Source organism: Oryctolagus cuniculus, chromosome 3 (assembly GCF_964237555.1).
Source record: "Oryctolagus cuniculus chromosome 3, mOryCun1.1, whole genome shotgun sequence".
NCBI lineage: Eukaryota > Metazoa > Chordata > Mammalia > Lagomorpha > Leporidae > Oryctolagus > Oryctolagus cuniculus.
Window position 1 is genome coordinate 40702878 of NC_091434.1, and position 20980 is coordinate 40723857.

At 54.8% G+C, this 20980-nt stretch overlaps 1 protein-coding gene and 1 long non-coding RNA gene across 5 annotated transcripts in view; one reads left to right on the forward strand and one right to left on the reverse strand.

Moving 5' to 3' along the window:
- The window catches only part of LOC103348809 (uncharacterized), a 34284-nt gene extending 19685 nt beyond the window's left edge, over positions 1-14599 (reverse strand). Inside the window, exon 1 of the long non-coding RNA XR_011387170.1 lies at positions 14469-14599. This is a non-coding gene — a long non-coding RNA (uncharacterized lncRNA). The remainder of the gene's footprint in view (positions 1-14468) is intronic.
- SATB2 (SATB homeobox 2) overlaps positions 11966-20980 on the forward strand; it is a 199405-nt gene continuing 190390 nt past the window's right edge. The window contains exons 1-3 of one of the 4 annotated variants that reach the window (XM_051848330.2): positions 14623-14753; positions 14949-15100; positions 16369-16596. In XM_051848330.2, the coding sequence (XP_051704290.1) occupies positions 16428-16596 (169 nt within the window). In that variant the 5' untranslated portion in view covers positions 14623-14753; positions 14949-15100; positions 16369-16427. Of the gene's footprint in view, positions 12033-14622; positions 15101-15471; positions 15723-16368; positions 16597-20980 lie in introns of those variants that run through there. The other 3 variants (XM_051848328.2, XM_051848329.2, XM_070070433.1) reach the window with 3 other exon arrangements.

The following is a 20980-nucleotide window of genomic DNA, read 5'->3' on the forward strand; positions in this document are numbered from 1 at the left end:
TGATATAACAATCCCACCCTTTTTGTTCTGTTTTGTTCATGCATTCATATATTTTCATCTACCCAATATTCTTAAATTGAGATAAAATAAGAGGACTTCAATTTTACATTACAAACTTCGTTTGTAAAAAGCAGGCTCCCTTTCAACCAGATATAATACCCTTTGACTCATAAAGACCTCGCCGGTTTATTGTTACAATAGTATCAAAGGACTATTCCTTCCTAAGAACCCAGGGAAGAAGAACAAGGGAAATGAGCGGCCTGTAGACAGGAGCGCTCGCCCGGGGCTCGGCTGCTTTCTCAGCTGTGCCCTGGTTCCTTGGCTGCCCTGAGCTCAATCCCTCACCAGGAACCGACAACTGTTAAACTAGACGGTCCTTATGTTTCTTTCCAAGTCTGAAATTCTTGGGTTGGATAAGCTCTTCGAAGAGGCTTTGATGGAGTGGCTTTAGGAGAGCCCCAAAAGAGTTCAGGGTTCCTGAGGACTGGATAGATGGCTGTGAAGGAGACTTTGTGGTCCTCGCCAGTGCGAGCGCGGACCAAGAAGTCTCTGACTCCTCCGCTCAGGTGCAAAGCCACTGGGCGCAGTGTCGCGACCTGTGGGTTCCAGGTCCGGCTAACTACTTTGCCCTCGTCCCTGGATTATTGGTGCTCTTTAACACGGACCATACTTTAAAAATGAAAGTTTCTAAACCTCGCCTTAAGCCTATGAAATCAGAGAGAATTTGTTGCTGACATGACTGCAGCAACTCATCTGAGCAGATCTCATCTGAGCTATTCTTGGGCTGGGATCACCTAAATGCCTGGAAATAAATGACTAGGAAAATACACCAAGGAAGGGTTTGAAGAGCCTACAAAGTGTAACATAGGACTCAGAAATTGCAGAACTGAAGCCAGTTCGGAACCGAATGTATTCCCGGACTCACATGTGCAAGAGAGATCACTGAAACGACCTCAACTACATTTGCACCTGAAGAATGTACTCGGGTCTCCCCCATCTTCTTTGCTTTGCAGCAACCAGGAATTCAGGGCGGGCTGAGCTCTGCGTTCCCTCCTCGGCTCGCGGCGGGTGTCTGACGGGCAGGTGAGGGGGGCAGGTGAGGAGGCCTCTCGGGCTCCGGGTTCGAAGTGGGCGCCCGCGGCAGGGATGACCCGAGGCCTGGACCCGAGCCGGTCTACGCCCCGCGCCGGCTCCCCCTGCTGGGGGTCCCGGGAGGCGGCGCCGGCCGCCGGGTCCCGGGTGGCACAGCCGCCCCCTCCCTCGCGGCTTCGCGGGTGGGATCCACAAGCTGCCGTCGGCGGGGTCGGCGCGCACAGGCGGAAGCGCTCGGTCCAGGGAACGAGCATTTTCCAGCACAAGCAATTAGCTTCAAATAAACATCAGAAAGGGCGCTCTGTAAACCGAGTGCCCGCCGCCTGTCTCTAACGGGCGGGGTCGTGCGGTAGGGGTGGGAAAGGCTCGGAGCCCGGGTAGGAGCCGGGTGGTGGGGGAGGGGGAATGGGTGCGGGGAGGTGTCCCAACACGCGCTCCCCGAGTTCAGAAGCGAGTCTTAACTTACCAACAAAGTCACGGCCGGTCCCTGGAGAGGTGAACCGACCACCCTCGTTACACCGAGCCTGGGTCCCCTGTCCCGGAGTCGCGCGCGTCTTGTGCAGTCCTCAAACCGACCCCAACCCCGCACGCCCTCCGAGCCCCGGATACCAGGAGTGAGCCCTCCGCCAAGCGCAGCCAACTTGGCACCCGCCGGTCCTGACACCACCAATAATTAATTGAGGTCTCGGAAATCACGGACTGAGGTGAGCAGCAGTCTCCCGGGCCCTGGCCCTCGCTGTCAGGACTTGCCACCCGCGCTGGGTCCCTGCAGAAGCCCAAGGCAAAGCCGTTTGCGGTGAAAGGCTCGGGGTGGGGGCGGTTATCGGTTTCCAAGCTGGAGGCTTGGAGCCCGCGCCTGCGGGTGTAGGGTGCACGGGTGCAGGCGCCAGTGAAGGTGCTACTGGGCCACGCAGGTTGGCTCCACGCGAGCGCCACTGGACCTGGGCGGCGTAGGGGCTGCAGAAGTGCGCGCCGCCAGGGTACCTGCGGGTCGGGGGCATGATGACGGCGCACAGGCCTGAGGAGCATCAACTAGGGAGCCAGATACTCGAAGTCTAATCCCGTCCTCGGGGCTTTTTCTGTAGAAAAAGCAGTCGGAATAGAGCAGTCACACACTTGGCAAAAGATACAGGCATGACAACGGAGATAGGAAATAGAGGGCGGACGGTCTGAGCCGCCCGGCAGCTTCTGGCCCTCGCCTCCTGCGCAGGCCTAGGGCAGTGGGTGGCACCCGCCCGCCCCCGACCCCGCGGAGGTTACGGCCCAGGCTGCACCCGCCAGCCTCCCTCGGTGCAGCTGGGGCCTACGTGGCCGCTCGCCACCGACGGCCCGGCCGACGCAGCAGCAGCAGCAGCAGACACACCTATGGGCCAGAGTGGCTCATAGCGCGCACCGGCTCCTGGGGGCCCAGGGGCAAGGCCGCCGGCGTTTCTTGGGGAATCCTCGGGTTGGGTCGGCGACCTGCGAGTGAGTCACCTTTACTGTAAGGGACTCTCGTGAGTCAAGGGCGTCACGGAGACTTGGAGAGACCTTGCCGAGCTGCCCGCCCCGACTTGCCGGATTGGGCTGAGCCCGAGCGCGGAGCGGGGGTGTCCTCCTGGCCTCCTACGCCTGTTTCCCAGCCCAGGGGGCGGCGGGCCCGGTCGGGGGGTGCGGGGAGCGCGACGGGGACAGGGGACAAGGAGGGAAAGATTCGACTCCAGCCCGCCTGCCTCTGCAGCCTGCCTTTTCAGAATCCTCCCATGTTGGGCGGCTGGGCTGTTACGGACTTTTTAAACTACCCTCCCCCGTTTTCCTTGAAGGTGCTGCACACACTGCTTCTCCTCCATCCCCCCCCCCCGCCCCCAACATACACACCTTTCTCTAACCCCGCCTCCTCCACTTTCCCGGAAGCGTTAGTAATAGGTGTGAAAGGCCACAGAGCCCGGGTCTGCAGCCGAGCTGCAAACTCGGTGCGTGGGCAGGGGGTTTCGCTCAAGCGTTGCTTTCTGAAGTTGCTGATGTGCCCGCTGCAAAGGAGCTGGGGCTTGTGGGCGAGTAAGATCCCGGCTTGGGGGCTCCAGGCTGTATGCACCCGCGCGAGCTCTGTCCGTCCCCCCACTCCCTCAGGTGGGCTTGAGGCCTCTGTGGTCTGCCAGGGACCAGGATCGGCCCCCCGAGCAAGCCAAGAGCCAGACGAGTGATCCGCTCCTGCATCTCCCCGAGCCCCGTGTCTGTTCTGCGCTGTCCTTGTGGTAGACGGTGTGCCACGGGGAGGCAGCCCCAAGCTTCGACACAGGTGTAGTGAGCGACTCTAGTGCCGGCTCTCCAGGATTTAGGAACTGCAGAAAGGGGGTCGGGTCAAAGGGGCAGCCGCTCATTTTGAGCAAGGACGTGGTGGACTTCCTGCCGACGTCGCGGGAACGCAAGGAGGAGGGAGGAGAGCCGGGAGCAGAGGGCTCCCCGGGTGGCTCTTAGAGCAGGTACTTTTCTGGCGGGGTGAGAGCTGGAGACTGATGCTCCCCTTGCTGCCACCCAGCTGAGCAACGCGCTTTCGAGTTATCAAGGCCATTAATCTCTGGCGTCGCCTGTGGTAGGGTCTCTCTTCTGCCTTGGGCCTCCCTCTCTCCGGGATTAGGGGATATTCCTTTCAAAGAGGGACCTGAGGTTCCTAACCCAGGACCTTCCTAGCCTCCGCGCGGCCTTTGCTGGGAGCGGGGCTGGGGGGACAGGGGGCGACGCGCAGCCCTGTCCACTCTGGATGAGCACCTCGCCGCATCGGGTTCACTGGCCCGGTACCCCCGCGGTCCCCTGGGTCGCCTTCTTCCCTCCCCTCCCCCACCCCGCCACCACTTGTCTGAAACTTACCAGATTCCAACCTTAAGGCAGGAAAAAAAGTGTTTCATATACAAACCGATCAGGGTATTTGCAGATAATTGCGAATGTCAAATACTCGGGCGTGATGACAAAGTGCAGAGATTGCCAGGGCCGGAGCTCGGCCTAAGGGACTGGGGCTGCTGGCGGGGCTCGCGGGCCACCTCACGCCTGTCCAGAGGCGGGACTGGGGATAATGGGGGCGTGGGGGGGGGGCGCAGTCTGCCCACAGCTCGTTTAACTGAGGCGGCAGTTTCTGCGACCCGGGGCAGCTGATTCACAGATTTCTAAAAAGTCCTCACGAGCCAAGCCGGGCTGCGAGAGGCGGTGCGAGTGTGGATAAGGCACCAGCCTAGCGCTCTCTCCCTCACTCCCAGCCCCATGCAAGAGCCGGGTTGCCGGGTCTCTGTTAGACGCCAAGGCCCAAAGCAGAGGCCCGGCAATGTCTCTTGCTAACGCCGGACTGTCCCCACCTATGGGCTGACACACGGGGGAGGAGTGAGCCACAGACCACGTTGGGACCAACAACTGCACCTTTAGTTGGTTTCCCATAGAAATAAAAACGAACACTTTTAACACGAAGTACAAAGAAAAACACTTGACCCAGCCAACCCAGTCCTTCGATCCCTGGTTGCAGGAGGCCATCGGTGTTCCCGGAGCCGGAGCCAGAGCCAGAGCCGACCCCACCAAAGACCGCAGCTCTTGAGAAGTCGGCTGCTCTCAGCACTGCCACCCCCGACCCTGCAGGAGCCTCAGAACATTTCCAAAACTCGAATCCTTAAAGGGGGGGGGGGGCGAGAGGGGTTCCTCTTGTTGGATCCCAGATCTTCTGAAAGCCGAGAGATTCAATGATAGATGATGCTATGAAGTTGGTGCCGTCCACGGATTCCTGGAGCAGAATCCCAGGATTGGTAGGGGATATGACCGCTGGTGGGGAAGACCTTGGGAAATGTGGGACGGGAGTGAGGGTGGGGACTCGGAAAAGCCTTGACCCGACGACCCCCTTGCCTTTCTGTAGGCAGAAAAGTGGGGTGGGGGTACTTCTGCAGACTGGAGAAAGAGAAGGGAAGAGGAGCCATGATCGTGTGTGTGCGGTGCAGCCGGGCTGCAGGGAGAGCAACATGCAGGCGCTCACACTGGGGCGTTTTTCCGCACGCTCAGCCCCCACCCTTGTCCTCAGCTTCTTCCCTCTTGCATTGATTGCTGGAAGTCACAGCATCCCCGAAAATCTTTCAAGTTTTGTATTCCAATTGTCTGAGGTTTTCAAGGATGACAAATTTTTAAAACGCCGCAGCCGACACCTGAGAGATGGGGGGAGGGATGGAGTGAGTGGAGGGAAGGCTGCTGGGTGCACAACTTGAGAAAAGGAGAGACCTGTCCTCCTTCCACCCCCTTCCTGTCTCCGGAACTGCCGGGCTGAATAAGAGGAGCAAAGGTCTTCGGTAGGGGAGCGCCCCAGCAGCCGGGAGGGAGGATCTGCAGAGTTCAGCGCTTGGCTCTTTAGCCGCTCGCCACCCAGCGCGCTCTGGGCGGTCCAACTCATGGTTCCCTCACCAAGAAGGCCTCGATTTGGCTGAGAGACCTGCGGGGAGGTCTCCCAGGACAAGTGAGTCTGCCGGTCCTGCAGGAGACTTACCCAGGTCCAGTGAGGCCAGCAGAGAAGGTCAGCAGCCTCTGTCTTCAATCTGGGCAGCAAGTGGGGGCCCCCACGTGTTCGATGTGATTTAATTTGACTTTTCAAATCAAAGTGCATTGACTGTGGCCCAAGGAGTTTACGGCACATAACTGTCTTAATTAAACCTGCTATAAACTGACAAATCACTTCTTGCTCTTGCACACAGAGCTCAGAGAGACGGCACAGGGTCTGGCAGAAGCTAGGCTTGGGGGATGCTGTTAAAAAAAAAAAAAAAGGAAGAGTGCAAATGAAGCAAAGGCAGAAAAAAGAATGTAAGTAAGCATGGTTTCCAGGACTTCAGAAAGCAGCTGAACTGAAACTAAAAGACAGGATAGCAGGGAGGTAATGAGGGACACCCTGGTTTCCCAGGGTAGCAGCACCTGCAGTGGAAAGGCAGGGAGCGGGGAAATCCCGGGTTGTTTGGGGGAGTCCTAGGTGTCCATGGCTGAGGCTCTGAGTTACCCTACCTGGCCCTGCACTTTCTTTCCCAATCCTTCCATCTTTCTTGCTACTTCCTGGGACTCAGGACAGCGCCAAGAGTTCTCCCCCTCAACATTGCTAGCTTGACGGATAAAGGGTGGCTGCCCAGAGCACTGTGACCTGTGCTAGAAGCCAGGAGAGGGCAACAACTGGGAACAGTGGGTGGTCATAGGATCCAGACTGGGAGCTGAGGGAAGGAAAGTTATCAATGAGGAGAAAACACTCACAGCCAAGATCCATTCCTGCTGCAGCCACGCTCCAACAAGGGCTGGGAGTGATCTTAAGAAGGGAAGGAAAGGTCACTTTGGTGTGTCCTCAGTCCCAGGGTACAAGGACAAGTTAGGGACTTGGCAGTGCTGGGCAGGGTGGGCAAGATGCATTTTTCCTCTTGGCACGAGCAAAGGGCTGGGTCTGTCTCTGAATCACCCTGGGTCTCCACAGTTTACCTTGTAGAGGCAAACCTCAGCAGACTTTGGATCTCACTGCCTTAAACTGGATGAATTAAGGGAAGCTGAAACCAGAACATTTCCTAACTAAAAGTGGAGAGGAAAAGTTCTCCACAACATGTAAATGTGGGAGATATGAGTTTGGATGTGTTGCTAATGACTGCAGGAGTGCCCCGGACCCTGGTTTGCAAACTGGAATCCCAAATTTTTTTCCATTCACTAGTTATCATCTGAGCTCAGCAATAAGATGACCCAGAAACACTCTTCGTTTCGTTAGGCTGACATTCGTAGGTACTAGTTATGCATATTGTATTTCGTAAGAAAGTTACGCCCAGGTAAGTTTTCGTATAGCACTTTTCTAACAAGTCCTCTTAACGATATTTTAAGTTCCATACAGAAAAAAATAATATATACATATATATTGTAAGGGTCAAAAAGAAATACACTCAGATTGCTTTTTCAGAGACATTGTTTAAGTTCCACCAATTCCACAGATGCGAATGAGTGGGCTATTTGCAGTTATTGTTCATGAAAGGTCCCAGGTGGAAAAATTCTTTGTGATTAAGAACATACTTTCAAAAATTAGCAAATCAAAACAAAAATTTAGAATGCATCATTTAGCATGGAAGTCCTTACTGAAAACAACAAATATCACTACAATCCATGAATTAAAGTCAGAATGTAGTGAAAGATCATGAAAATGCAAACTATTAGGGCAGCACAGCAGTTTTCTACTGAATCCAAAGGAAATCTTTAGCATCCCCTACCTCCTATATTGTACCTGTCCTGTGAGGCTTGAATTATTGTCAACGTTTTTCTCTCCTAAAACAACAGTTCACTTTTCAAAACTCTGTCTAACAGAGATTTTTGAAACAAACAACTTTCACACGTTCATATTCGCATACCCTACAGATATTCATATACAGTTGTCGGTTTGTGAAAACGGTGGGAGAGAGAGAGAAGAGAGGGGGGAGAGAGAGAGAGAGAGAGAGAGAGAGAGAGAGAGAGAGAAACACGAGCTTAGGTAACTAACAAACCCAATTACTAGGCTTTATTGATACTAAAAGGAAAAGTTCCCCTCATAAAATTTCTCTGAGCTTATTAGTTATTTAAATCAGCCTCAGGGCTGGACGAGCGACGCCGCAGGCACCTTCTGTCGGCTCCTGGAGGTGAGCAGCCGGAGTCCCGCCCTGACCCACCGCCACCCTTGGCTAAGTACTGGCACGGGGGCGAAGGCGGGCGCAGCGAGCAGAGGTGAGCCACCGGGCAGGGGTGCGGGGGCTTGGCACGCTGGGAGACAGCCCCTCACGGTTTCGGGTAGGACTGGGGTGGCAGACTTCAGAAATGAACAGGTCACAGCCAATGGTAAGGGTGTGGGCGAGCAGGCCAAACCGCCGCGGAGTGCGGGAGCTCTGCGGGCGCACCGCGTTGCGCCACCTCGTTCGTTGCTGGGCACCGGCCCCTGCTACCCTGGCCGGGGTGGGGGACCGCCCAGGCATCCAGGGTTTGTTGTGCTTTGTGTGGGGTTGGGAGCTTTGGAATTGGGTGGGCATCAGGTGAGTCTGCACCTTTCTGGATTGCTGTCCCTTTCAGATAGCTGACAGTTCTACAATGTGTGTGTTAGAGAGAATGCATGGGGTATGGAATTTATTTAAAATAAGTCCCACATTACCCGGTGAAGTCCTCTAAGCCCGATGTGGGGACTCTAGAGTTCTGACGTGGCTCCCGGACTGCGCGAGGACCTTGGCTCGACCGCAGGGCCGGAGGGCAGGCACCGGAGGCTGGGGAACCACTGAGCCACCCGGGCTGCAGCCGGCGATGGGGGTGGGATCAAGCCTTGACGGACTGAGTGGGCGCCCACGGGGCTACGTGATACCGGGGGGACCGTGGAGGCATCCGGCAGGAAGCCCTCCGAATCCCCCGCTACTCTCGATGGGTTTGGAGCACAGGGCCACGCGCCCGCCCGCCGCGCCCTCGGTTCCAATACGTGCCCGGGACCGCGGGCCCCCGAAGCACGCTTCCTCGCCTTCCCGGGCGTGGTTCAAGACCGGCGCCGGCCAAGAGGCGCCACGCTCTCGGCAACCTGCTCCGCCTCAACCCAGCCTCTGAGCTCGCCGGTCCCTGCTAGAGGTGGGCGAGGCTTCTGCGAGGCAGAGCCGGCCCGCGTGGAGTTTGGGGGTGCAGTTGGGGTGCCGTGGCTCGGACTTTCCAGGTGCACTTTTCATTACGAGGGGTGGAGAAGCCGCGGGCGCCGGTGGTTGGCGCGCACCGGGGAGTGTCTGTGTGGCCTGCGCCTGCGGTGCCCGGGGCGGGGGACCTGCCCATCCCCCGCTGCATCCTTGGCCTAGGACGCGCGGCGACGCGGAAGGGATGGCTCCGGGACCGGGCGGCGGAGCCGGCGCCGCAGGTTTCGGCCGCAGCCCACGCGGTGGCGCTGTCGGGAGAGGTCGCCCGGGCTGGGGCCGGGACCCGGGAGGTGACCGGGGCTCGAGGGTTGGCGGGACCTCGCCGACCAGCCGAGGCCTAGGAAGGCGCTCTTGGCCGCCGCCCTGGGCCAGAGTCCCTGGGCCACGCTCCGTGTTTCCCGGAGGAATACCGCAGCCGGCTGAGAGCGCGGCTCCCGGCTCCCACTCCAGAGGCCCCGAGGCGGGGGCGGGGAGGCAGCCGCGGCCCCCGTGGCTGCGCGTTTTCTCTCCCACTTTGCCTCTGTACTCCCGTCGTCCACAGCCGACTTCTAAAGTAGATCAGAACAGTGGTTCTCTCGCTGCGCTGCTGCGGGAGATTCACCTATTAAGCTCTTGACTCTGAAAAAGGATGAACGCCCCGGGACCCCCGGGGGGCGCTGCCCTGTATCGCGGGGCTGGCGCTCACGGCCCGCAGGTCCTCTGCCACCCAGGCCCCGCAGCCTGCGGCCGGGGAAAACACGCCGAGTCTCCCAACCACGACTCCCCCAGCTTTGGAACCGGCCTCCTCACTTTCCACCCCCAGGGCAGGCGGTGCGCACGCCCGACGCCAAGCGCAGCAAGCTCCCGGGCCTCGCTGGAGGCTGCGCCAGGGCTCACCTTCGCGCCTCCCTCTGCACGCACCAGGCCTCTCTCTGCACCGGCGGCCTCCCTAGACCCCAGCCCCCGACCGCTTTGAGTGCCCGCCGGCTCCCCGCCTAGCGCGGGCTGGTCGTCCACCACGCGCGCCCAGCCCGCCTTCACCCCCGGCCGTAGGGACCGGTTGGCGGAAGGGTGGCGGCCGTCCGCCGCCCTTGCCTCGGGCGGCCCGACGGCATTCCCCCCCTCCCCCAAACCGCTCCGCCCCCGCCAGGCCCTTGAGCCGCTGGAGGAGCCAGGAGTAATTCATCTTTGCCTGGCGCGGGTTGGGATTTGTCCGGCTGGCTCTGATGCCAACGAGGAAGGCGTGCGGATAACGAAGTAAGTGTCCCCCCGCCCCTAGGCGCTGGTCAGTCCGGGAGAGGGCTCGGGCCCACCCTGGTCGACTGCTCCGCCGCAGCGGAACCCCTCGGGGCCCGCGTCCTCCTCCTGGCACTGCGCAGTTCCAGTCTGAGAGCAGCTCCGCTTCGCTGTCGGCCAAAGAGTTGGTCTGCCCAGCTCTCCACGGACAGCCCGCGACGGAAATTGGCTTCAGAGCTGGCGTGGGCTTCTTTGAAAAGAATTGCTCCCCTCCCGCCCCCCCCTCCCCCCAGCAGGGCCAGCTCCAGGGGAAGAGGCAGGCCCGGTGTGGTTCCCAGACGCCGTCGAAGGCTCGGATGCTGGGCGTCAGTGCAGAGCTTTCCCCGCGCCCGGGGGTGGAGGGAAAACGCCGCACAACTTTCCCGGTGCTCTCTTAAGCGGCAGGCTGAGTGTCCGGGCTTCCAGGCCGGGGAGCCTGGGCACGGATGATGGGGGCGGCCCCGGTCGAGAGCTGGAGTTCCGCGGCCCGCGTGCTGCACCGGCCGGGGTGGCCGGGCCCAGGCGGTGCGGGGCGAGCCTCCGGGAAGCAAGTCCTGATCTGGGTGGAAAGCCTGCACAGCAGAAACCTCCGTGTGCAGAGAGAGAAATCGAGAAATGTTATCATTAAGCGTGTGGGCCGTGAAGAGCAAGGAGGAGAAGGAACTGACCAGACACACAGAGAAAGGGGGGCAAAGATGGGAAGGAGAAAAAACCCCGGCAAGGTCCCGCACCGCGTGGAAACATCCGTGGATTCTTGAAAATAACAAATCTCAATGTGACCATGAGAGACAGGCGACCTTTGACTAAGTGACAATAAAAAGAGAGAGAGAGTGGGAGAAGGGGAAAGTCGAAGCAGATTTCCGACAAAAACATCAGTGAGAAGCGAACTAAGAGGTAAAAGCGCCCCTCAAATGTGAACTTTAGGTTATGAGCACTGAACAACTTTCTCCCAGCGCGCAAAAATACGTTTTGGATCAAAGTATTAAAAAAGAAAAGGACAAACGTAATTAACCCAACTCTTGAATGTGATTTTGTTTCAAAAAATGTTTAGAAATAAACCATTTGAGGCATACAAAACGAAACCAAACAAAAAATTTTGAATCATCATCAGATTTATTTATTTAATGTTTCAAAAGGTAGGAAATGTTAGCGGAAGATTAAAGATGTTATTTAAAATATCTCTTCTTGTTGAAATTAAACCTGCTGGAAATAATTGCTTACTTCAGCTGAGTAAGGTCCATACAAAAATTGTGCATTAAAAAGCAGATGTAATTTGAAACAGAGAAGGCCTTTAAAGGGGCCAAAACTAAAGGGGGGCGAAAATCCCACACCAGGCATACGTCGCAAAACTTCCTAGAATTCCCGCTTTTTAAATCAAAGAAATGTGTAAAATGTATCACCAAACATAAATCTACACACATCCCACATACATTTCTGCTAATGTCATCGTATTTGACATTTCCCTCTCTGTTAAATGCAGTTTTAAGCATTTTAGGCTTTTTGCCCAAAATGATAGATGCTTTTCACTATTGAAAGCGGAGAAGAAAATCAATGAATTTTAAAAGGTGCAGAATCTAAAAACAAACTAGCCACAATGCACATTTAATTGTACTTAATTGTATATACTTTAAACAGCCCTTCCCAGGGGTTTAATAATTTAGAATCAATAGTTCCCTTCAAAACATAATAAAATATTTACACTTTATAAAATATTAACCGATTAACAATACGGCGGTGTTGTTTATAAAAGATTGTAACTAACTGAAGTCCCCTAATCATGCTGTTGACACAAGCCTTCGAGGTTAGAGAAATGATCCTTAGCCAAATGTAAATGAAGATCTTCAGACAGTGGTGTTTATAAAATAGCTCATTAATGACAGGATTGAATCGCTCCAACCCTTCGCATCATCAGATATAATAATAGTGACGAATCAGACAGGAAAGATCTTGGCTAAACCACTCGCATTTTTTTTTCCAGAAGTCCTAATATCATCAATTCTAAGTTCGTGGACATTGATCCGGAGGATTCCACCTTTCCACACCAAGGTAAGGAAGGGAACAGAATCGTTGTCGTTAAGCTATTGGCAAGGAGTAGCCTTTCCTCATCCTGAAAACGGGCTACATTTGACAGCGGTGCTTGGTTTTTGCAACACCCCCGCTACAAATTAAAAAAAAAAAAAGTTTGTGGATCAAACTTACAGTTTGTTTCTTTGCTGCCAAAACCTTTTAGCTACCGCCACAGGTTGCTTTGCTCGAGCCACTGGGCTCTCGCCGACTTGAGCTCTCCCCGAACCGCGCGTTTGCTCTAACCGGTGGGACGGGGGTGGGGGAATGGGGGAGGACGGGGTTTGGGGAAGAAAAACAGGAAAAAGGAAAGCGGTGCCTAAAACTCCCGGGGCTGTCCCCCCACCCCCGCCCCACCGAGGTTTACGGTCCCGGTGGCGTCCTTTCTCCGCCAAGGCTCCGACCGCCTCCCGAGTCGCGTCGGGCTCCTTTGGAACTTGGTGGGCGGCGCCTGGGTGCGGGGTTCGCTGGGATCTGGGCGCCCGGAGTTAGGCCGGGGGCAGCTTTGGTTTCTGGGACCCCTGCTCTTCCAGAGGCTGAGCCTCCGATGCAGTGTGCACGCAGCCCCTGGAGCAGGGAGTGGGGGGCGCGGCTGGTGGACAGCGGCCTAGTTCCAGGCAAGATCGGCGGACGCCGCTTTCCGCTGTCCCTGTATCGGGCCGGGATTTCCAGACTTGCCCCGGAGCGCGTTTCCCGAAATCGAACTTAGTTTGGCCCTCTGGCGCCGCCGTACAGTGAACGCTTCTTAAGGGGGACTGGAGGCTTAGGCAGCGAGCTGTGGGCAGAGTCCTTGGGGTCCAAAGGATTAGGAGGGAGAACCCGAGTGTGTGGGAGCGACAGTAGGCGCAGCCAGCCGAGGGGCCTGATCCGGCCCGGAGGCCGGTGGGGACGAGTCCATAGGTTCTCGCTTAGGGTCCTGGCGAGTGTCCGCTGGTGCCCCAGGCGACTTGCGGGGGCTGCGGCCCCTGCCCACGTGCTTTTCCTTAAGGAGGCCCCGATCCCAAGTGGGACCACGGGGACAAAAGCGCGGCCGGAGCCTGGCCTGCTGGGCTAGTGTCCGCGCCACCTTAAATGAGCACCGCGGCCGGAGCCGGGCTGCGGGCGGCCGTGGCCGCGGGAGTCGGCAAAAGTTTGCGGCTCTGTTACGCCTTCGTGGGACCTGCTGGGGAAGCTCCCGCGCGGCCTCCCCCAGGGCGTGGAGGCCGGGTCCTCACGCCACAGCTCTGCTAGCGTCCGGAGCCCAGGGCCCCGAGCGGCGCGGGGCTCCGGGGAGCCGCAGCCCCGCAGCCCGAGGACAGGCAGCCCTACCGCCCTGGCCGCCACACCGCGTCACGGCCTCCAGGCGGCCTGAGCTGCGCAACTAGCGATGTCGCCGGCGCCGCGAGCGCTCCAGCAGTGCCATCCGGCCACGCCGCCCGCCCGCGCGGCCCCCTCTCCCGTGCCACCCGTGGCTCGGAGGGCCGCGCCTCTGTCCTCCGGGACACCCGGGCTATTGTTCCGGACCGGTGGCCCGCGGGCCGGCTCGGAGGGAGGCACGGCCTGCCCCGCGCGCGCGGTGGCGCGGAGCGCCGCGGGCCCCGACCGTCGGCTCCGCGCGGAGGGGGAGCTCACAGGCACCGGGAAAAGTTGCTCCGAGGGGCGGAGGCGGTGGGGGGTGGGCGGAGGCGGTGGGTGGGGGAGGCGGTCGCCCTCCTATCTCCAAAGTCGAAAGTACTCGGTGCAGTTACCAGCGCCCGGAGCCCTGGCGAGCCGCGGCCGCCTCCTGCGCGTCGGTCTGCGCCTGTCGGGAGACGCGGCACCAGGCGCCCGCCTGGGAGCCACCGCCTCCGCGCCGGGACCCGTGCGCCCGGGGGTTGGGCGAGGCGGCCGCGCCCTGGACCCGCCACCAGGAGGAGGACCGGAGCCTGCCCCGGCGCCGCCCGCGCCCGGGCGCACCCACCCGCGGCCGCCGCCTCGCGCCGCGCTCCGTCCCCTGCCCGCGCTCTGCCGCCGTCGCCGCCGCCGCCCCGCGCGCTCGGTCCTCGCCACCCGCTCCCGCCCGCCGACCCTCCCCGGCCTCCCGCGCCCTGCTCGCCGCCTCCCTCCCGCCGCGCCGGTCCCTCTGCCTCCTCAGCAGCCCCGCCGCCGTTGGGTCGCCGCGCTCGCAGCGATTGATTGATTGATGTTTAATTTCCTGCCAGGCGGGGCCCCCCTCCCCCCGCAACCTCCCCAGCCCTCCTCCCCGCCCCCCACTCCCCTCCTTCCCTGCGGTGGACCAGTCTGGCTCGGGCTTAGATCCGTCCCCCCTATTCCCATCCCGAAATAACCCAGAGACTTCCCCTACCCCCACCCCAAATTATTATTTTGAAGGCGCTAGATCTGGGGACGGGAAGGGGGAGGGGGGAAATCGGAAACCGAGGACAACCCAAAAGGACTCACTTTGCCTGATGACTCAACGCAACTAATAATCATCTCCCTCTCAGTGTCTCTCTGCGGCTTGTCAGGGAGTCCGGCTCTGGCTGCTGGCAGCGGCGGCCGCGCGGGGAGACGCTGGAGGTGACAGCTTGGGCGGTCGCTGCGCTTGCTCCCGCGCGCGGCCCCGGGTCCCCGCGCCGCCTCGGCTCCGGCCGCGCCTCCTCGCGAGCCAGAGGCCCTGGAGCCGGGAGCCGCCGCCGCCGGCCGGTCCTCAGCCCTTTCTCTCCAGCACGGGTCTCCTTCCCGAAGGTGTGAAAAGGCTCTTTCAGCCTCCTTCCCCCTCTGCGTCCCCTCCCCCGCTCGCTCGGTGCCCCTTCGGAGGAGCCCTCCTTTCCCTCTCCTCCTCCTCCTCCTCCTCCCCCCCTACCCCGCCCCCCCATCATCATCATAACAAGCATCTCCGCACGAGAGGAAGACACCCTGACCCAGGACCTTAAACGTTAGGACCTGGGGAGGCGGAGAGGGGCCGCGGGGAAGAGAAAGGAGGACCAGGGGAGCCTGCACAGCCCAGCACCAGAAACTTTCCATCCTGGATTCTCTACTTTTGCTCCATGGACAGAGCCCCAGCCAGCCAAGTTTCAGGCAGACCGTGAGCAGTAAGTACGCAGGGCGAGGGCTCCCGTGCCGCGCTCGCTCGTCCTCGGGGAAGCCCCCCCTGGGCTGCGGGGGTCCCCCCGCGGCCGCGCTCGCGCTCCGGGACGGCGAGGAGCGCAGTGCGGGGGCCGCCCGCGCCCACGGCCCTCCCGCGCCGTCGCCGCGCCGCCGCATCCTTGCTCTCGCCTCCCCTTTGCCACCCCCACCTTGTCTCCCAGGCGCGGGCGGCGCGGCGAGAGCGCCCGCGGGGACTCGCAGCGCACGGCCGCGCGGCGCTCCTGCCTCCCGCGGGCGGCGGCCACGACGCGAGCGCCGCTTCCTCAGGTGTCTCCCCTCCTTCCTCGGCGCCCCCTACCCGGCCCTGCAAATTCAGGGCCACCGAGACCCGCGGCTTCGGCGCAGAGCGCGCTGCCGAGCCGGGCTACCTGGAGGAAAACTTTCCAAGGCGATTCTAAATTTGGGGGTGAAGAAGGCTACCTCGGGCACCTCGGAATTTAGCTGCCTTTTGCTCGTGCGTTTTCTACGGAGGAGCTTTTAAAAGGCCCTTGGGATCCGATGGAGATAAGAACGCTCCCAGTGATAACGACGCGAGCCCCCGCCCCAGTGATGGAAGGTCCTCCGGAGGTGGTTATGCGCAATACCTCGGAGTGTTTTGGGGTGCTTCTGAATGTGGACTTAGAGTTGATTTTGTGCAAAATGTGTGTGTGTGCAAGTGTGCGCGCGCGCGTGTCCCAGTACTTGCTCCGCAAAGGTAACAAGCTGGGATCCAGGGGTCCTTCTCCTCGGCCTTTGGCTCCCGCCGGGCGTCTTCGGGCGCGTTTCTCAGGTGGCCGACTGGGTGACGGACTACTGCACACACCCCAGGCTCCCTCCCCGAGTGCACGCAGTGTCCGTTTCGGAGGTTCTCCTCTTCCACAACCCCGACCCCCAGACGGCAATGCGGGCGCATCCCGGAACGGTTTCTGCCGACGCTGTCCCAATGAATGGGCGGCTTCTGGGCGGCCTCGGGAGCCACAGGGCTCAGCCCGTGGGAGCAGCGCCTGGGCGGCGCGCCCCTGCACCCCGAGCCCCGGGCTTCCTGCGGGCGGCCCGGCGTCGAGGTGCAGATGAACTCCCCGGTTTGGGCCCCTCGGGCAGCGTGGGAGGAAGTTTGCGTGGCTGCGGTGCCGCGCTCTGCCACTGGCCTGAGCGTCTATCACGTGTGTGAGCGGTTTTCCCTCTTTTTTTTCTCCTCCCTCCCCCTGCTCTCCCCCCCCCGCCCCCTCCCTAGGTCCCTGCGCGTTTTATTGCGACCTGCCGGTGGGAACTTTGTCTCCGAGTCGCAGCAGCATGGAGCGGCGGAGCGAAAGCCCGTGTCTGCGGGACAGCCCCGACCGGCGGAGCGGCAGCCCCGACGTCAAGGGGCCTCCCCCGGTGAAGGTGGCCCGGCTGGAGCAGAACGGCAGCCCCATGGGAGCCCGCGGGAGGCCCAACGGCGCCGTGGCCAAGGCCGTGGGAGGTAACAGCCCGGAGCAGGGAGGCGCGCGCAGCCCGCGGCCCGGTGATAATGGTGCGGGTGTCAGGGTTCAGGTTGATTAGGCGCTGTCTCGGTGTAGGATTACAGGAAGTCCAGTCCAGGTTGCCAAATAATGCCCCCAGTCGCCTCTCATCTGCCACTGGTAGCTTCATCGCGAATTAAAACAAGAAAGTGGTTTACCCAGAGGGTGGCATTTTTTGGGCACTTTGCCACTGTGTGCTGAGGTGTTGGCAGGTTTATGTCACAGCCAGCTAACTGTTTCTAGATTTTCCTAGAGAGCTTTTGAGCGATTTAACTCTTTTGCCTCGCCTTAGCGTATCGGTGGCGGGGAAGAGGTGAAGGTGCCCTGGTTTTTGTGGAATGGTCCTTAATGCTCAGCCTAGCGCAGGAACAAGACCCTTGGTGTTACTTTGTTGGTAGGACAATGCTTCAAGACAGATGAGTGACAACTGGGAATGCTTCCTGCAACGTTTCCAGTGGGAAATAAAGAATCATGAGGAATCTTATCAGGCCCTTAGAAACCTTAATGCTGCATGCATTTGTAACTTTGTTATGAATTACAGGACAGGAGGTGAAAGTAACAGAGTAGCCTGCCTAGCTCCATGCCATTTCCCCTCCTACGAATTTCTTTTGTTGCTTTCGCTGCTTACACTATTTCCTTTTTAAGTGTTTAAGGAAAGTAATCTTGTAACATAGACATTTAAACAGTAAAATATGTGGGAGTTTGCATGTTGTTTTCTTCGTTGTCTTTTACATATAAAATTGCACGATTCTACATGGTAGCCAGGGTTGTATGTGTATGTGTGTGTGTGCGCTTGTGGTAAATCAAAAGTTGAAAACTGTTTTACACTGAAGGCATTTTCTTTCATATTTCCAACAGTAGTTTATTTAACATAATTCTTCATACTAGCCTGCCTGAAAAGATAGTCTTAGCAAAACTTGGTGATAAGCCCCCAACCCCGTGTTCTAAGTGTCTGCTGTGTGTACTTTAAAGTAAATACTTAACTTTAGATGCCCATTCCCTTTTGAAGAGCTAGAAGCAAGTATTTTACAAAATGATACTCTTTGGTTTGTTTTTACTTATTTCGCTTTCTCGTTTCTTCGTGGTGTTGGGTATGGTTGGCCTGAATTCTCTATGGTAGTCATCTCCCTTGAGAAGTTTTCACCCTGCCAACTTTTCAAGTTTTAAACAAAATGTTTGGCCATAGATTGTGGAGGACTTGAAAATATAGTTAATGAAGTAAAAGGAAACTGGATAGTTATGTGACCTGCTTTTCAGAAGCAGGGTTTATTAATGTGTTGTCCTGAGACTGGAATAATAACTTTGAGCTTTTCAAGTGATCCTTTGCATTTAAGAAGTGTCATGAATATGTTGGGACCACATGTGAGATGATAAGTGCTGATAATGTTTGATTGAAACATCTCTGGAAACCCTTGGAGACAATGTGTTCTCAAAACACATTTTTTAAGAGTAAAGAAAAAAAAACTTGGACTAAAATTTCAGTCTGTTTCTGAAGCCCTAAGATGATTCACTAAGTTACAAGAAATCTCTAAATGTTGTAGAGCGTCTTGTTGTTTTTGCTTTTATCTGTATCATGTGGAATTATAAGAGAGGATGCCTCCTTCTGTTGGCTAGGGATACCTTTAGTGGAAAATAGTGATTGCTTTTCAGATTTTCTGAGACCATAATTCTAAGGTGACCACTTAATATAAATTTGATACAAACTAAAACTATTTTCATGAAGGATAAATAGCTTTGTTTCAACAAGCTGCCTTAGTCATCTTCTCTGAGGTTTAACTTAATTTAGTAATACCAAAGGTCTCTGTAGCTGTTTCCCAAACTGAAAAGGAAGATGATATTTTCATATGTACCATTTATAATATTTAATAGTGAAGCGGTTTAAACAGCTTATATGTGGTGGATTTTTCATTTTTTTAAGAAAGCTTTTATTCTCTATAGCATATTGGATTGTTCAGAAAGACTAATTTAGAGAACTTCAAAATATAACAACTTAGCATATAAAATTTCAGTTAGTACAGAGCTTTCTTACTGAATGTTAGTAATTATTTTGTGGGTTTAAGCTTATATAGCTTCCAAATGTACATGTTAATAATTTCATTTCTTTGTAACTTTTAATCATGCATATAGATTGGAGCAAAGCCAAGTCCCTTAAAAAAAGTACATTCTAAATTTTTAAAAATGTCTAAAATATATTTCTAGTTAGAGGCAGTTTAAAATGAAAGATTTTTTGGAACATAAGATAAATATATAATCAATTATATTTGTACCACCCTAAGTCCTTTTGTTTAAATTTTCTTTATAAAGCAATGTAATAAGCATAGGTAACTACAAAGATATTTATAGTTCTACATCATTTATTGTCACTTTTGATATATTGCAGTCTTGTTAATGTTGTAAAGATGGGTATAATAAAATATGAGTGTGTTTTTAAATAGAGCTTAAAATTTGGAAGTATGTATTTTTTAAACTTTAGTGTTCCTCTTTGTTAAAGGCTCTCCACCCAGAAATAAGGGAAATCATTAAGCAAATTGGTTGCCCAATAAAATAGCAATTTATCTTACTGCTTTGATAAGCTGTGAAGTAAGTACATGTTCTGAATGCATTAATTGGCATAGTAAATTCTGATGCTTTGACTTTTTTAGGGGAAGGAGTGTGGTGTGTTTTTTGTTGTTGTTGTGAGACTAAGTATCATAAATGGAGGGGCATCATTTTAGTGTCTGGATTTAACTAGTGAGGTGGTGGATACACTATCACTATTTTCATGCATTGTGTTTTAATAGGGGACTTAAAAGTTAGTGCATTGTTTATAATGTGATTAGCTTTGAAGACTTATTGGAAACTAGATGAGTTTTGCTCTGTCTTTCTAACACTTTCTAGGATGTTTTTGCTTGTCTTTAAGCACTTGTGTTTTAAAGCCTATGTGTAATAAAATACAAGTGCTCAGATGTGTATGATAGTCAGTTTTTATAGAAGGTCCTCAAGAAAAAAAAAAGGCTAATATCTCTTTAAAACACATATGAAGGCTGGCTGGGAGAGAGCTTAGAGCAAGCAAGAGCACCGTGGTGTTGACAGCTTTATATCCCTGCTGGGTAACATTCACTTACTAGAATTGGCGTCCCCTCTCAGCTAGTAATTCACTCCATAAGTATTTGGAAAAAGGATGATTAATGGTGGGAAATTATATTTGTGAAATTGTTGATTAAAACTTACAGATCTGTTTGAAGATTTAGAAGAAGAAGAGATTATTAAGGATGTCGAAAATAAGACTCAGATGATCCTTTTTGCCACCATTAGCACAAGCTGTATGGAGTGCTTCAGCCATGCACCCTACAGCATAAAATGAAAGTGATGCCAATCAAGTTTCCAGAGGAAGCAGGGTGTGCTGCTTTCCTCCTGGCCTGCTGAAAGGTGTGGGCCAGTTGTGCTTTAATGGCAATAAATTATTGTGCTTCCTTCATTGTTAACACAGGCATTTTCGCTTTTTAGTGTTTGGCTTAAAGGAGAACTTTCAGACAGCTTTATTTAAACTGAATGAACAGCGCTTGAGTATACCAGATGGTGTATTTGCTGATAGGAGGCATTAAACATCAGAAATTTTTATGAGATTTTCATTTTCCGAGGATTATTTTGTGATCTTTTTGGTGTTAAATATTCTAGATTTTATGGAAAAATGTTTAAACTTTGGGAATATCTTTTAGAAGCTACAAGGGGGCTTCAAAAAGTTCATGGAAAATATATATTATGAAAAATCTGTGCATGAATTTCACAAAATTTTTGTACCCAAATGAACTTATTTTTAATTCCATTTTTTTTCTCATGAACTTTTTGAAGTACCCTCTGGTTGCTTTTTCTGAAAAAAAAATTTCTTATTTTAAAATTATTTATGTTTTAGAAATAGCAATTTAATTTTATCGAGGAACTGTCTACTGAAATGATCTTATAACTAACTGCTCCATCCAAAGTAGATCTATTCTTCTTGCTACCAGGCAGTCCTTCCAAGAACATAACTATCTTTTTGCAAGGGGGAGAAAAAAAAAACATTATGGAGTACTCAATGATGTATTCAAATAGGGAAGCAAACGTGATGAAGATTATTAGGCAGGGCCTCACTGAGAGCTGAGGGTTGTCTACAACAACAGTTAGTTTAATTGTCTACATGTGGGACGTTTACTTTTAGATTAAGAGTAGAAGAAACATAGTTCAGATCAGGTGTAGTCACCATATTCACAGTAGTAGAGAGACATTTTGCATTTTGAAAGGAGTGCAGATATGGAAGATGTTTGTGTATGGAAATGTATGAAGTACTTAGAAATTTAGAAATGTATCTTAAAACATGAGGAAAAA